Source organism: Haliotis rufescens, unplaced genomic scaffold (genome assembly GCF_023055435.1).
Source record: "Haliotis rufescens isolate VD_foot unplaced genomic scaffold, xgHalRufe1.0.p SCAF_9, whole genome shotgun sequence".
In the NCBI taxonomy this organism is placed as follows: domain Eukaryota; kingdom Metazoa; phylum Mollusca; class Gastropoda; order Lepetellida; family Haliotidae; genus Haliotis; species Haliotis rufescens.
In genome coordinates, this window is record NW_025964383.1 from 9821443 (window position 1) to 9835865 (window position 14423).

At 39.1% G+C, this 14423-nt stretch overlaps 1 protein-coding gene across 1 annotated transcript; it reads left to right on the top strand.

Annotated features, from left to right (window-relative positions):
• Positions 1-5933: 5933 nt before the first annotated feature.
• LOC124148545 (monocarboxylate transporter 12-like) lies at positions 5934-14423 on the top strand. The gene is made up of 6 exons (XM_046519682.2): positions 5934-6148; positions 7123-7771; positions 10334-10477; positions 11661-11807; positions 12662-13465; positions 13943-14423. The coding sequence occupies exons 2-6, from the start codon at positions 7357-7359 to the stop codon at positions 14098-14100; spliced, it is 1668 nt and encodes a 555-aa protein (XP_046375638.2). The 5' UTR covers positions 5934-6148; positions 7123-7356; the 3' UTR covers positions 14101-14423.

Sequence of the window (14423 nt, forward strand, 5' to 3'; positions counted from 1 at the left end):
TGTACCATTTATTCTCTGTGATCAACATCCTCCCACTAAAATACTCATTTATAAGAGTAGGATAATATTCATTGTAATATTAGGCGGATTCATTAATATTTATGGATTATCGCTATTGATTATTTGCTCAATCTTGGAAAAGCTGACAAATGATACGCTGACATATATAACAATGTTGATTCTTATTGTATCATAATAAAGTAAAAGGTCATTCCCGTGAGTATGTGACACTGATTACAAATAGGACATGTCAGGAGGAATGGATATGACCTGGGTTCCACCATGGTTGGGTGAGTGTGAGTGAGTGAGTGAGTTGGGTTTAACGCCGCTTTTAACAGTATTCCAGTTATATCGCGGCGTGTCAGCTTAATGTGGGAGGAAAGCCCGAAGTGATGCAGGTCTCAGACGTTTACCATTTCGGTGAAACCCACGAGCACGGGTATGGTGCTGACAAACCTAGAAACATAACCGGGGTGAACCGGGATTCGAACCCACAATCATAGGTTTCTGGCGTGCCCAAGGGACGCAACTCCCACCTTGGTTGGGGCTGTTGATGGGAAACAGTGACAAATGAATATATGAAGGGCATAAAGTAGATATCAAAACAATGACACATACGCTGCGAGAAGCATGTAAAACTTTCTTCATTGATTAATGATTCGTTATAGCTCGGTCTTGTTTTTGTATCTCTATATATTACTAGCTTTCTTTCGTCTTTGATACTGTGGGGGTAGTTTAGTTTGCCAATCCCAAATGCGATCGATTTCGACATCAATTTAAGTGTGACAGATATTCTGTATTTCCGAATATGCTCTGTAGCATCTGTACAGTATCTGTACATTACATAACTGTTTTTTAAAATATAATGAGAACATGTTGATTCATTATCACAAGAAAAGACAGGTCAATCTGTCTTGGTACCAGGCCAGCAAACATTCTAAACAGTGGATGCGCTTGCACAACATGGTGTTTTGATTGTCATAAAGTACTTACTTTCATGTAGTACCTACCTAATTATAAACCATTTAATAACAAGTCATACGAAATGACGAGGTAGTAAATGCCTACTCACAAACTAAATTACGATAAAACCTTTTAAATGGATATGCTTGAAGTTTATTTGAGGTAGCATTAGTATTGTACAGAGTTTGCTCTCAAAACAAGGAGTAGCAAGCCATCTATTCGCAAGCAAGGGAATACACACTCATATATGAGATATACCAAATGTATTTCGACATTTGCTTTAGTCTCACTGTAGATTAGATATCCCCTATTAAAGTCGGGCACCGAGCACTTTAGCACGGGGTTACAAAACACAGTACGTTTATTTCCATTTTACCATGACAGCAAGAGCGCTTTGAAAACGGTACTTTCTTGGAATGGGTAATTACTCATGGGCATACAGGTCCGTTATCTTAGAACATTCCGACACGGGGTAGTTATTAACGTTACAAATATTACCACAGTTCAAAACTAAAATGCTCAATGCATTGATTAGTTATAAACAAACGGTTCAAAACACATAGGTTTTCCTTTCGAAGATATATGTGTTAATCATATAGCAAACAGTTGCATATTTCGCATTTCCAGGAAGTCGATGCGACACATCACGCAACAAGTCCTTTCTTGGAAATCATCATGCATCTCCCATATTATTATGCCTCAAAGTTAGAATGACCAAGCAGAGAGCAGGACTAGTGACCCCACATGAGCCCGCATCCGTCAGTAAAAATCCAAGATGGTTGTGACTGACCTAATATGAGACCGTATGCCGTCAGTAACAGCCATCTTGAATTTTCCAACATCCACCTCACATATTTCACATGGAAATCCTGGTACAGAAATTCGTTATTCGACACTGTGTTTTGTGTCTTTGTGTTTTGTATCATTAATTGTGATGAGCAAAGACATTATTTATTAAAGAAATCACGTTTGTGACTTTATTTATAAAAAATATAGAGAAAAAAAGCTTACAACGGAGGTCACTGGGGTCACAAATAGCATCGTCATAGAACATAATATAGGATGACATCACAAACAAGAAACGTGACGCCAATGACTTCACATAGAAATAGAGTGAGTGAATATTGCTTAACGCCGCATCAGCAATTTTGCAGCTATTCGCGGCGATCACATAGAAATAGAAGAGATAACAACCCGTCGTTAGGGGAAAGCAGACTGCTATCAAGTTACAGTGGCCCGTAGATTTATCTTAACATGCGGGCATTTTCATGATAATTCTATCCATTTTAGCTATAGTGAGTGAGTGAGTATGGTTTTACGCCGCTTTTAGCAATATTCCAGCAATATCACGGCTGGGGACACCAGAAATGGGCTTCATACATTGTACCCATGTCGGGAATCGCACCCGGGTCTTCGGCGTGACGAGCGAACGCTTTAACCACTAGGCTACCCGACTGCCCTTTAGCTATAGTACTTTAAACGTTCACATTTAGTGCATTATATATTGCATTGTTGACGTTTATGTTTACATTAAAGCATTGCATCGGAAACATATTTACTGGTCCTGTCGTTTATACCGGTTCTAAGTGTCAAGTTTTTCTTTTGACATGACATGTGCGACAAAGATACCAAATTGTGTAAACGCCGCGTCCAATATTTTCCTGATAACCTAATACGACACCGTATAGGGCAACTAAAGACACCATAACTAATAGTATGGGTAACAGATAGAAATAGTGAAAATAAAATGCTGAACGAATTTATTTCTTTAACACACTTTATTAAATAACCGGAATTTAGTTATTTTGAAGATGTACATATGTCGCAGTTGGTTTGACATAACTCCCAACAGATACATGTACGAATGTCTACCTCCCCATCCGAACTTCCAACTGCTTGAATTTTACCTGCAGACAACGACTGATGAGTATGTGGCCCTGACACAGCGGCTAGTTTGTGCTGTTCTTAATTGTGTGCACACAATGTTCTTTTGGATTCTCGGCAGCCATAGTTATATGCATCAATGTGTATGTAGGCTGTCGATAGATCGACGATTTCATAAGCACAGTTTATGTGTGAAAAGCTTTAATTAAAAAGAAGTATCAATAGGAAAGAGGATACCTCTTTTTAACCAATCAGAATCAAGCATTCTTCAATGTCATGGCAAATTCCATGATACTTGGACCTGGATTAGTGCTCATAGGAAGTTGTTTCAAGAAATGAACAACAGCAACGGCAGTTCAGCCTATAGTTTGGCTACAGGTTTATTCCCACTGCTAGGTCAATTTCTACTCGATGAATATGGTGTACGGGGAACATTGCTAACACGTATGCAGGCACAACGAAGAACACGTGGGTATGAACATCCCTCTATCGACCTCTAGGTCTGTATTAAAGGACACAAATACGAAAGGCACAGAAGATGGACATCATGATGGCTTCGTTGGTGAAGATGTGAAAGAAGAAACTGAACGGTATCAGTTAAAGATAAAATCACAATATTTCACAGAATGATAAACATAAATGAAAATCTGTGATATAATTTCTAAAATTAATTACGGTGCATGTGAAGTTAATCAGGGCTTTATACCTTTTAAAGGTTGGAAGAATGGATCTAATTTATTACCCGAGCATCCAGGGATTCCACCAGGGGGAGAACAGTTTCTGAAGGCTCGAAGAGAAGCAATGATCAGTATGTGAAACACATGTAAATGGTAGTATTACAGACATAGTGACTTAGTCAATACTTAACAATACTTGACAACTTTGCCAGAAATAACAAAAACTACAAAGGACAAAGGACAATAAGGTACATACGTGAATGTGAAAAATGTTAAACATATTGTAAATTCATTGTTCAAGAATCCGATGGTTTTTTTTCTCATTATGGTATTAGTCAGTTCGTTTCAACATACATTCTGGCACAGATGAAGGATAGGGGACACAGTCAATCCGATGGAGCGTTTCTGTTTGTAGCCTTTCCCTGTAGCCTACTGTGTAGTGAATGGCACCTTTCGAAGTTCCCATCACTGCATTTTCCCATTTGTTATAGTGGATTTCATTGCGAGGCGAATATATGGCATAGCCTGTTGCCTTTACAATTTTATTCCAAGGATTCACATCCAATGATAGGTAACAGGCCAAACAGACTGCCTTGTTATCATTTAATTTTGACTCCTTCAATTCATTATTTTTATCAATGTTGAGTATGGAAGCTAGCATCCCGTCATCTCAACATGTGTTTATGATTATGATTGCATTGTTCTAATCGACAGCTGTATGCTGGAGCAGCCGCCGTCTTTGAGGTGACCAAAGTGTGTTTCCAAACATAAGGAATAATGGCCAAATAGCCAACTAACTACTGAAACAATACAGAAGATGCAAGTACCAAAAGTACAGCGCCGATTTACAAAAAATATATGTACAATTATTGAGGTGGCAATAATGACCATAAATACGTGATCAATATCTTCCAGTATCAGAAAATCAAAGTTACTAAAACAATTTCAATACATGAATAAGTTTGCATACACATGTGATATAACATATGTCAAATCGAAACATGATAAAAATATACAATTGAACCTTTGGAGAATAAAATTGACGTGTCACTAATTCTTTTACAGTGAACGTTAAGACATTTGAGTACGACGACCGCCGGGCTTTGCCGAACGGTAGCGACGCTTGACAATTAAGAGAGAGGGACGCGGTGAGGTCAATAGACCGTGACGAGTCTGGTTTTTCTACCCGGTGACAATATCATGTCTTTGTACTTACATGGAGAAAATTCAAGTCAATTATCAGCTAATTTGGGACTCTCATAATCAAGAAGACGTTTGTCATTTGGAAACCACAAACACAGGCATATTGCTGTCAGACCAAGGACTATAATCGAAGAGAATCGTGTATTAAAACGCTCGATCAGCGGATACTGGCATCCCTACGGTACGCAACTCTGCATAGCGAATGACGTCGCATTGATTAATGGGAAACCCGTGTCAAAATGATGTTTTGACTTCCATGAAGTACCAACGTACATGGCCACATGACTGGCAGAAAAAGAAATATGCTCGTATTCACACATGATATATTTACGATTCGTTGAGACAAGGAGGAATTTACTACCGCCTTATTTCGGTGAAATTTACAACGATGACAGCGTTTCATGAAACAATAAATCAAAAGAAACGACTATGTTATATCCCTACCAAAATGAGATCGCAATATAAATGCCTAGGCCATGTTTATGATATTGGCGTTTACAAGACGAAGGAAAAATGTGACTTTTGTGATGATTTCTACCGAACACATGTGACTTATTTATTTACGAGGGGTACATACTGTTAAACATTATCATATATTTTTGGTTTATAATTTTTCTGAAATTATCAGCGTTGCCTGAATGGCGGTCATTGTGTTTCATTTCCGACTTTGAAATGATCAGAAAAACCTTCAATGTTATATCATATGTAGAATTATGTGAAACATGCAAAACAAGTGTCCATATTATTTTTTTATGACAAACATGTCTTATAAATATCGTATCTCACAATTACCCGAGCCGGTATACATAAGGTACATTCAGTGACAATTGTGATAATATCCTGAGATACGTTGTCACTTTATCAGTCGACCTCTTTTCATTAACTGGAACACCATCTTGACAACACACATCACTGTAACCGGGATAAGAGGTCCGTACAGAGACTCATAGCTTGTTGTTCCCCGTATTTTTTAATGTTCCTAAAAAAAATGACTTCTATTGAACTATACAATGTTTCGAAACGTGGCGATACACAGCAATAGGTAAAGCAGAATAGCAACAGATGGGCTTATACACAGGTCAAAGTCCAATGTAATTATGGGTCAGGTGACTGTACTATCGTACACGTACAAGGTTATCAGATCAATCCTGAACCATTTATAGCCGATAAGAGCACTTAATTGTATGTGGAATGTGGAGGAGGATACAAATGACCATACTGACAACAATATTCTGGATAGACATGGCCCTGATTCTGTTGTAAGATATGATGTTGTAGAACAGAAAAGTCTGTAATGGCATGGCTAGTTTGGTTCTCCCTTTCAGTTGACACAAGACTGTCGTGAATATACATTGCACTACTGATCTCTGACATGAACATCTGATAAAGGTGCTAGGACAAGATACATTGACAGGAGCACGGTAAGTTAGAGTATGGTGCAACACTGTATACAAATGCACTACGTTTCGACATAAAGCTTAAATCTTTCCCTCCCTTTGTTTCGTTGTTGTTAAACACTGTACTCAGCAATATTCTTGTCATATGGCGGTCCCCATGTGCCAGCCGGTCCATGAAAATTGCGATTTACAAAGTTTACACTTTCTGCTATTTATAAATTCAGAACAGCATGAGCCACCCTAACTAACAGTTTCTTACTGATTTAGATGGAAGGCTTTTTTTATGTCAGAAAACACATGGATCCCATGTTGAACTGATGGTTACATTTTTACTGTGCTGGGCTAGCTGAGCTCTTGGGAGAGAAATTCTTCTGTGCAACACAAGTAGGTCTCCAACTAATTTCGGGATCCTGTGGACAGACTCGATACCTTGTCTGAGCAGTTATCATGTTTCCCCTAATTATAACCTGTGGATCGTTGCTCGTGATCAGAGGTTCAGCACTCGACTATTGACAGGCCGTGGTGAAACTGGACACTTAGTGAATGAGGCATAAACAACAGTGACACGCCCATCAACTCCTGAAGTAAATAGAAAACTAGTTGGCTTCGTTAATCATTTTACTCACACCTCAAGGGTGGAAAAAAATATATGCGTTGAACTACTCATATATTTAGAGACATTTAAGTGTACTTAACAATTGACAAATAAAAGCTACTTTTCCATTTTTCCATTCGTATTTAACAACACTACCAAGAGAAAAAGTCAGAAAATCGTTTTGTTAGTGTAATGAAAACGTTATTACGATGTTTCCTCAATTTCTGACATTCCATTCATAACGTCATAGAGTGCTTTGGCCGTGAGGCAAAAAGATTATAATTTAGTGACGTCAGTGTTCAAAGAACGTTGTGAAACTACCCCCTTTGAGCATCCTACGTTATAACTTCATTGGCATGTTTATCACATTCAGTCGGTATATTGTTCTATGTGTCTACTTCAGGTGTGTCTAAACCCTCGCAAGAAGATCGGTTCCAATAATGGAAACTGACAACCCAAACAATACCGAGGGACACAGTGACAATGGAAACGAACCTCAGTCGAATCTTTCACGAAGCAAACACAATTATATCAATACAGATTGTTTGGAAATGAAGCCAATGGATCGGGATTGTGATAATGACAGTTCCACCTCTGTCTCTACGCTCTCGCAAGAAGATAAAAGATTGTTCAAATAATGGAAATTAACAACCTAAACAATACCGGGGAACACACTGACAGACATGATGGAAACGAACCTCAGTCGGATCTTTCACGAAGCGAGGACAGTTATACCAAAACCGATGGTTTGGAAATGCAGTCAGTGGATCTGGATTGTGATAATGGGAGCCCCACCTCTGTCGTCAGCTGCCACAGCGGCACCACACAAGCGGAGCCTGGAAGTAAACACAAGCAAACAGAGGCGACGGAGAAGATTGGTAGTGATGATGATGATGATGATGATGATGATGATGATGAGGGCGATGAAAAGATTGAAAACTTGAAATTAATGAGAAATACACAAATAAATAAAGAGCCAAGTGAAAGCAATGAGGAAGAAGAAGACAATAATCTGCCCATTGACCGTGGATGGGCCTGGGTTGTACTCGTAGGTAAATATGAACTATTCTTTTGTAAAAATGTAGGGGATACCCGGAAATAACAGAAACTTTCCAAACTTGTTGGAGATATTAGTTAGTATAATAGTTGTTTGATAATAATGAACGAATGGGGAACACATCACAACCGATATCATAGTATGACAGAAGATGTTACTGCCGCCAACCATCTTGAAGGACGATTGGAGTAAGAGAGGAAATTTCAAAGTTCACGTTTTTCCATCAGAAGTGCCTAATTGTGTCACGATTTGCCGCACATTCATTCACTAGACCATTCTTCACCACTCGCCCCTTTCCGTAACCTACAAGAAGACTCGTCCCCCTATCGATGAATGGTATGTGCGAAAATACGACAAACCAATCAGAATGCGCGTATGATTTCCAGTTCTCCGTCAAAGAATCCCTCAGAAATAATTTGTGATTTTGCATATGTCTTGCTTCTAAAAATATACCAAAGACACAGTTAAATGTGTTCAATCATCAATCCAGATGTGCTTTAAATTGCTTCTGAAATATGTATGATATATGGGGAAATACGCAATACGCAACGAGTTGACAATTGTTTTAGGCATGTCCGTTAGCGCTAAGACGGAACCCGGTCGCAAAAATGGCCATGAGATCGACACGAGTCGCTATTCGGCTTGTCCCGGAATAACACGAGTTGGTCACGAATGTCACTCGACGAGGCATACTGCGTATGGGTCACCCAAGCGATTTGAGGGTGTCTGTCCTACTCCCCTGGCAGCACCTTTTCAGCCAACGTGGTCGGCGGCAAATGACGCAAACGTCTCCCAATCGTTTTTAGACGTGTTCAGTGGGGGAAAGATCTGGGCTCTTTGCTGGTCATCACATTTGAAGGATGTTGTGCAGCTGGATGTGAGCATTGACGATTCGTGCACAGTAAGTACGGGCGTTAACTTGTTCCAGTTTCCAGCATGTCAAAAGCCCGTAGACCGTCCGCACGCTGCAGACGCTACATCGCTAGTTCCTTCACACAAAATGAATGAAATATAGTAAATCACGACTCAGTATCAATAAGATTGACAAAAAATCATGGTCCAAAGGGTTAAATAGGACTCCTTCACATTCATAATGAGAAATGACACCCTGCATGTACGTATCGGGTGTGTTATGGTGTTTGATTTGATTTGGCAGACACAAACGTTCTGGCATAGGGTGTGTCGTCAACACTTTGTTCTAATACCATGAACATTTATATTTCATGATCCCCTACTTTTTCTAATCGTATATTAATTTTGACGCAATATTGTGACAATAATGATGATGATGATGATGTAATGTCGATCATGATGATGATCATGATGATGGTGATAACGATAAAATTAATAATGGTAGTATTTACCAGTTATAATGAGAGGTCGTGGTTTGATAAACGTAGAGGCTCTTCATGATAGAATTGTATTGTACACTTTTGCATCAATTTATTTGTCCTATGATTATCTTGTGAAACTTGTCAAGACTCATAATGAAAACAAGGCATTCCACAGTTTCCTAAAGGAGCCAAAGATGTGCGACATAATCTCAAAGACTGTGTTGATTTTGTTGATTGTTCTGTACTGCTGGACGGTACAGAAATGAGTGTCAACCAAATCAAATCGGCCCAGTTTTTCAAGGAGAGGCTATCCGAACGACCACCTACGTGCAGTGTATTACGAAGATCAGTAACCTTACATGGTCCTTTGCTTGGATGAAGCCGACTTGCCTGAAAAGTGAAACAGAAGGCTTTGTTTGCTGCTCATGACCAGTCACTTCCCACTCGAAACCGTTAATGTGTGATTCTGCATCAGAATGTAAATATGAAATGTAGATTATACAATGAATTTAATGAGACCGTCCAACACATTGTCAGTGGATTCCGAGCTTTGGCACAAACACAGTATCTAAAGCGACATGATGGAGTGGCTCGATCATTGTATTACCGTCTTCGCCATGTTTGACATATAGGTCCATTAATGGTACGGTCCAAAATATGTAGAGGGCGTCATGGAACATGATAAATACATCATTCTTTGGAATCGGCCCGTCACCAGCCAGGAAAAAACATTGCAAATATGCGAATGTTGCTTTCGAAATGTCACGCTTGCATCCCAAGTACCAAGTACTCCCCATTGTTCTCGGTGCCTAAGGTTTGGTACCTCCCTATCTGTTGACTGACATTGGAAGAGTACCCGGGTTTGCTGCCAAGGATACAACCCTTCTGACAACCTGTGTAATGCAGAAGACTGCAGTGTTGGGTAGTTTTCACATTCTCCGAAAGGTTCTGGTCGGGTTCGTCTGGGCAGCGCTTCCTGGGAGAAGTCCAATCCGCTGTCTGGTCTGCGTCTTGAGGAGGCAAGGGCCCTGAGCTAACGATGAGCCTAACAGGCCAGACATTGCCAGGATCACCCAAACCCTCTTTGCTGCATTTTATATTTTAATCTGTACATTTTAATCTATGGTTTTAGTGAATACCGGAATAGATCTGTTACTGATTTAGCTATGACAGAATTTATGTAGTATGTGACTACTAATGGCAATGTCGAATCTCCCAACTAGGTTGCTTCCTGATCGTGTTCCTAATGGTAGGCTACGGCAAAGGCATCGCTATTTTGTTCGTTGAATATGTCCACGTATTTGACGTACCTGCATCGAAAGCAACGCTGTTCTTTGGGGTTATAACAGGCGCATACAGCATTGCATGTGAGTATGATATAAAAAAGTCCATATTTTCTATTCAAACAAAGGATAGCATAGTGATTAACCGATCGGTGATGGTTCCTCACATTGTCGTAACCTGTCTTAAGATTGATGGAATATTTGCTCAAAGCAAACTTTGGGCATCACAAACGATCCCGATGAGGACAGGACATAGTTCGTTATCGCCACTGGCATAAAACACAATTGTGACGTCATCCTATTGTTCTATTGTATTGTTCTATTGTCGTTCCATTATTGTTCAGAAATAAAAAGTTGTTGGTCAATTAAAATTATCTGGAACCATTATTTACATTTAGAATGAGGCACTTTTTGTTTTATATTTTATGATTTCAATTTTTCTTGAGAAGTATGTGTCCCATGCGGGGTTTGAACCCGCATCTTTGATTTGAGGACGTCAATACATGACGGTACCTTTTGAAATTAACTTTTATATATTTTCAAATATGTGCATAATCCTTAAAATGTATATACCATTGTGTTACAGCAGGTTACCGATGACAATGAGCATATATAAAACGAGAAAAAATCAAGTAAACATATACATCCCTGTTTATGACTCTATATTCACTATAATCTGCGTGTTTTGCAACGTGGAAGAGATTGAAAAAAAAACTATTTCAGGACCCTGGAAATTTTAAAGTGCAGTGTGCCTTGAATTGTAAATATCAGCTCGCGTTGGGTCTTGGTGCACACACAACATCGTTAGAGTATAGATACAGTCCACATACAGTCTACACTCAAATAGTTTTTATAAGTTTAAAAGTAGGGTTGTGGAATAATTTGGGGAATATACTTCTTACTCTCCGTTCCTTAACAATACTGGGCTAAATGTTACTATTCATGTTTTGGTAGATCGCAATATATATAATTAAACGGGAGGACTTTCTAATCTTTCATTACTGAACCTGTGTGTCATCAGTGTTTTGGTATTTTAGATTCTTGGCACAGTTGATACAGAAAACCATAAATAAGTCAAAGAATTGGTTAATTAAGGCATTAGTAAGTTGTAATATTACATTTACAAAGATCTCTCTCTCTCTCTCTCTCTCTCTCTCTCTCTCTCTCTCTCTCTCTCTCTCTCTCTCCCGGACCCCCCCCCCCCCCCCCTCTCTCTCTCTCTCTTATACGGCTGTACTTATTTGTATTTTAAAAACGTCTGTTTCAGCTGTGTTTACTATGCACATCCTTGTGGGAGTACTTGGCATCAGGAAGACGGTGCTCCTGGGGGTAACACTGAATGTTATTGGAATGACCACAGCTATATTTGCTACAAGTATTACCTATCTTATCTGCACTCACAGTATTCTGATGGGTAAGCGTATGTGACGGTTCTTTATACAGGTGAACTGTGTAATTTTAGTATGTAAATAGTACTAACTACATACATGTATATTTGATCAGGGAATATGTATTATCTCTTATGTGTAATGCCTCATTCACTACATTCACGACAAAATGAACATAAAAAATGATAATATTAATATAACAAATCACTGGACATTATCAAAATCAGTTATTGATATACGTTTCAGTCATAGTTATTCAAATAAAAGCGACGAAGAACTTCGAATAAATCACATTAAGAAATAAATGCTAAACGCAGAATCCGTTGTACGATTCTGACTACATGATAAGTGAGTGAGTGAATTTGGTTTTACGCCGCTTTTAGCAATATTCCAGCAATACCACGGCGGGGGACACCAGAAATGGGCTTCACACATTGTACCCATGTCAGGAATCGAACCCGGGTCTTCGGCGTGACGATCGAACGCTTTAACCACTAGGCTACGCGACCGCCCCCTGACTATATGATAAGCATGAGTTTGTGATTTACTATTATATAGCTGATACCAAGGATGTTCGCTCAAAGATGACCATATCTTGCCAAACTTGTGGCGCCATTCTCAAACACTTTCAAAATCAAAGTCACGTATCTACCCGAACAAACTTGGGAATATATGGTACAAGTAAAACAATTGCATTGGACAGCATTCTTGGAAATGTCCCCCACATGACCACCTTAAAAGTATTTGACAGCTTTATGAACGTAGTAAGCCTTGTCAAGGAATGGGGTAAATGGGCCTATTTGTTATTCTGGAGAAGGGGTGGTAATTGCAGTATGATGCTATGGTCAATTATAAGAAAACAATATCCTTTATGTTGAAGGTGTAAGCAATGCACTGATACACTCGCCGTGCCTGGTAATACTGGGACATTACTTCAAGAAGAGACGTGGTTGGGCAACAACTGTGTCAGTATCTGGAGTTAGCCTTGGAGGTATGGTCTTCCCTCCCCTTATTCGATTCCTCTTGGATACATACGCCCTCAGAGGAACAATGATTATTCTCACTGGGATCAGCATGAACATGTGGATTGGAGCCCTGCTCCTCAGACCATTGGAGTCCTTCCGAACAACCAAGAAGATAAGGGAATCACGGGGAGACGAGAAAGAAAAGGAACCAGCTGCCAAGGAACAAATCTGTATCCGTCTAACTAAACGACTCCATCTTGACTTCACGCTGTTTAAGAAACCATTGTTTCAATTTATCATATGTTTTGGGCCATGGGCCATACTTGTTGCTCTTAATGGAGCTTATTTGCCTTCTCTAGCTATGGAAAAGGGAATATCCAAAACAGACACTGCAATGCTGCTTACGATTTTCAACGCGGTGGATTTCCTGAGTAGATTGTGTCTTGGGGCCGTGGTTGATCGGAAATATGTGAAAGTTTACCACCTAATGGCGATTGGCTTGTTCATCACTGGGACTGTGAACCAGTTTACTTGGTTCTACCACACCTTCCTACACCTTTTACTATTTACAGTGATCTCAGGACTATTTGGAAGTTTTCATCTTTGCTTGATACCGGTAGCTGTCGTGGAGTTCATGGGTTTGGAAGATATGGGGAAGACTCTTGGATTTATGGCTATGTTTCATGGTATATCTGGATTCATCACACACCCGATAATAGGTAAGTTGATCACAATGACATCAGAACATCAGCAGACAAACAAGATATTTAATAACATGAAATGTAACTGAACTTGCTCCACTGCTTTCACATTGACACTACATAAAAGAGTAGCTGTATTTTTAAAAATAAATTATGTACCCCTCGTGACCTCCCACCTCCCACACCCTCTCTCTTTATCTCTGTCTCTCTGTTCTGAATATACATCATATTCTAGACTACTATATTCTACATCCTTGCCTCCCTCTCTCTCCTATCTCTCTCTCTCACTCCTCTCTCACTCTCTCTCCCCCTCTATTTCTATCTCTCTAACCCGTCTCTCCCCCTTACCTATTTATATACGTGTAAACTGTATAATAAGCATATGTGATCATTAAATTGAAATGTATTTTTGTATCATTGGGACAATATACTAGTTTTATTATCATAAGTAAGATAATTAACTTCCTGTCTTATTAATGATATGTTTTGTTGTAGGTATTTTACGAGATGCAACTGGTACTTACGATGCCTGCTTCAACTACACTGGAACATGTGTATATATAGGAGCTATTGTTCTTTTGTTCTCTCCCCTAGTTATTCGATTTGATAAGAATAGAAGAACTATTAGGAATCACATTGAATCAGGTTTATAAGTCATATTAAATCGCTAATATTTTAAAAGACAAAACTTGTGGCTTCCTAAAAAGTCAGATTTTATTCATCAGACATTACCAAAATGAACATATAACTAGCCATCTGGCGTCGCAAATTTTTGGATAATGTGACACGATTGAAATATTCATGTAGATGTCTTAACAGTTATACTCAAGGTACCATATATTCGTTATTCGTTATATATATTGTTAGAACCTGGACGAAAATTCAATATATGATTTTTGTGACTTCAAGATAAACAAGCGAATGTCAACTTCAATTTCCATGTCAATGCTTTGAAAGGACGTTCAACAATAAACAA